Consider the following 2578-nt stretch of genomic DNA (forward strand, 5'->3'; position numbering starts at 1 on the left):
TCAAACTTAGATACTAATGACTCAACTAATGTTTCTTTTACCGAGGACACAAACTACAGAAATAATTATGATATTGGGTTTTATACTAACCATGTATTATCGAATGAAGAAATCTTAATTATTATGACAAAACTTTGGATGCCAAATATATCCTACAAATTTCCACAAAAACTATATACAGTTCAAAATAAACCGAAATATATAAAATTCCAGTATTCATGGCTATTAAGATTCCCTTGGTTGGTATATTCGATAAAAGAAAATGGTGCATTTTGTCGAATTTGTGTAGCTTTTTCTAAATCTAATGAAAATAACGGACAAAACTTGGGTGCATAATTAAAAAAAAAAATATGATAATTGGAGAAATGCAATAGTTGATTTCAGTAAACATTCTAACAAGAGTTATCATAAAACATGTGTGTTAAGTTCAGATCATTTTATTGATGTTATAAAACATCCTGGAAAGTCTATAACGTGCAAAATAAAAACTAGAAGAGCTGAACAGATTAGAAAAAATCGAAAAAACATATCTCCAATAATTGAAACGGTAATTTTATGTTGTAAACAAAATATTCCGTTCAGAGGACATCGAGATTCTAAGAAACTTATTGTTGAACAAGAAAATGACAAGCTTATCCAAAACCAGGGAAATTTTAGGGAAATATTAAAATATAGAGCCCAAGGAGATGACCATTTAAAATCATTTTTGGAAGCCGAAGGAACAATAAAATATACAAATGTAACACATCAAATAGAAATCATTGAATCCTGCAATAAAATTATTTTAAATAAAATTGTAACTAACATAAATTCTCAAAGATGTTTTACAATACTTGCTGATGAAACAGCCGACATTGGTGGAATCGAACAAGTATCTTTATGTGCACGCTATTTAGATGATGAAAATATGATTATCAAGGAAGAATTTCTTCAGTTTGTGCCTACTACAGATACTATTGGAAAAGGTTTAGCCGATATTATTATACAAAATTTACATTCATTTGGTATAGAAACAAAATACCTAAGAGGGCAGGGTTACGATGGATGTGCATCTATGTCAGGTCAATTTAACGGAGTTCAAGCTATTATTCACCAAACTCACCCACTTGTGACGTATGCTGCTCATGTCTTAAATTTTGCTGTTCTTATTCATATTCTATACAAGAAACACGAAATTGTTTAGGAACAATATCTAAAGTTCGAGGTTTCTTCATATTCCCGAAGCGAAAAGATGTGTTCAAAAATGAAATCGAAGAAAGTCAAGAATGTATAACGAAAAAAACATTGAAACGATTATGTGCGACTAGATGGGTTGAACGTTTCCATGCTGTCAATGATTTTCTTGATCTTTTCGAGTACGTAATTGAATCATTATTTATAATTTCGAAATGGAATGACACTGAAACATCACAAGCCAGCAATACTGAAAGGAGATTTTATTATTTGCTTACTTATTGTGAATAAAGTATTTAGTTACGGACTACCTCTTTTAAAACAACTTCAAAGAATAAATATTGATCTAGGTGAAGCTATGGATCTCGCGGAAGATACAATAAAAGAACTTCAAATTATAAGATCGAATGCTGAGTCATACAATTTTGAAAATACATTTACCTTAGAAAATAAACTAGATATACATATTTCCATACTACGTATTACAGAAAGACAAACGAAAAGAGTAAATATTGAGACAAATTCGCCAGAATCTTATTTTCGAGTAGCTTTTTTTATTTCTTTCTTAGATACATTTATACATCAACTAAATAAAAGGTTTGTGAATCAAAAAATGTTATTATTGGACTTCAAATCATTAATTTCAACAGACAAAAATGAAGCTAACTTCTTACGCCTGGCACAAAAGTACAAGATTGACTTAAATGATTGTGAAGAATCTTTGTTATTGGCCAAGTACAAACTATGGCAAAGGCGTTTAGAAAATATTGGATTATCAAATCTACCAAAAAATGCCATGGAAGCAATAGTTTTATGCAATAGATAAGTTTATCCAAATGTATTTAAACTCCTACAGATTTTTGCAACTTTACCAGTATCAACTGCATCTAGTGAGAGGTCATTTTCAAACTTGAAAAGAATAAAGACGTACTTGCGAAACACAATGTCACAAGTAAACCAACATTGATAAATTTATTATTTTTAATATTATAAGTTTTTAAGTCTTTTGTTTTTAATATAAGGGTGGTTAAATAGTTTAGCTATGCTAGCTATCCACAGATAAGTTGGAATTGATGTCAATGAAGTGATCAACCAACTAAGTTTAAAGAAGAGGCGCTTAGATTTTTTATTATAGATTTACTTGAGTTTAAAAACTGTTAATTTTAAAATACTGTTAATATAGGTAATAATATAAGAAGGTAATTTTTAAAATAAATATTAGTAATCAGTATTAAGTAATAACCTACAACTTGTATATTATACCATTTACATGAGTTTCAAATATAAAACTTCTTATCAATTCCTTACATAATACTTTGTAAAAAGTAAATTCAATATTTTTTTATATCAATAAATAATTCTAAAAATGTTGTTTGTGAGGTTCAATAAATGTTGGACACCCCCC

General features: G+C 28.8%; 1 protein-coding gene across 1 annotated transcript; it reads left to right on the forward strand.

Annotated features, from left to right (window-relative positions):
• Positions 1–582: 582 nt before the first annotated feature.
• LOC126554030 (zinc finger MYM-type protein 1-like) lies at positions 583–1183 on the forward strand (the record flags this gene model as incomplete). Its single annotated transcript, XM_050209148.1, has 1 exon — positions 583–1183. A coding segment is annotated over one exon (601 nt), but the record flags the coding sequence as incomplete, so codon positions are not given.
• Positions 1184–2578: the final 1395 nt, after the last annotated feature.

Source organism: Aphis gossypii, unplaced genomic scaffold, assembly GCF_020184175.1.
Source record: "Aphis gossypii isolate Hap1 unplaced genomic scaffold, ASM2018417v2 Contig00404, whole genome shotgun sequence".
Taxonomy (NCBI): Eukaryota; Metazoa; Arthropoda; class Insecta; order Hemiptera; family Aphididae; genus Aphis; species Aphis gossypii.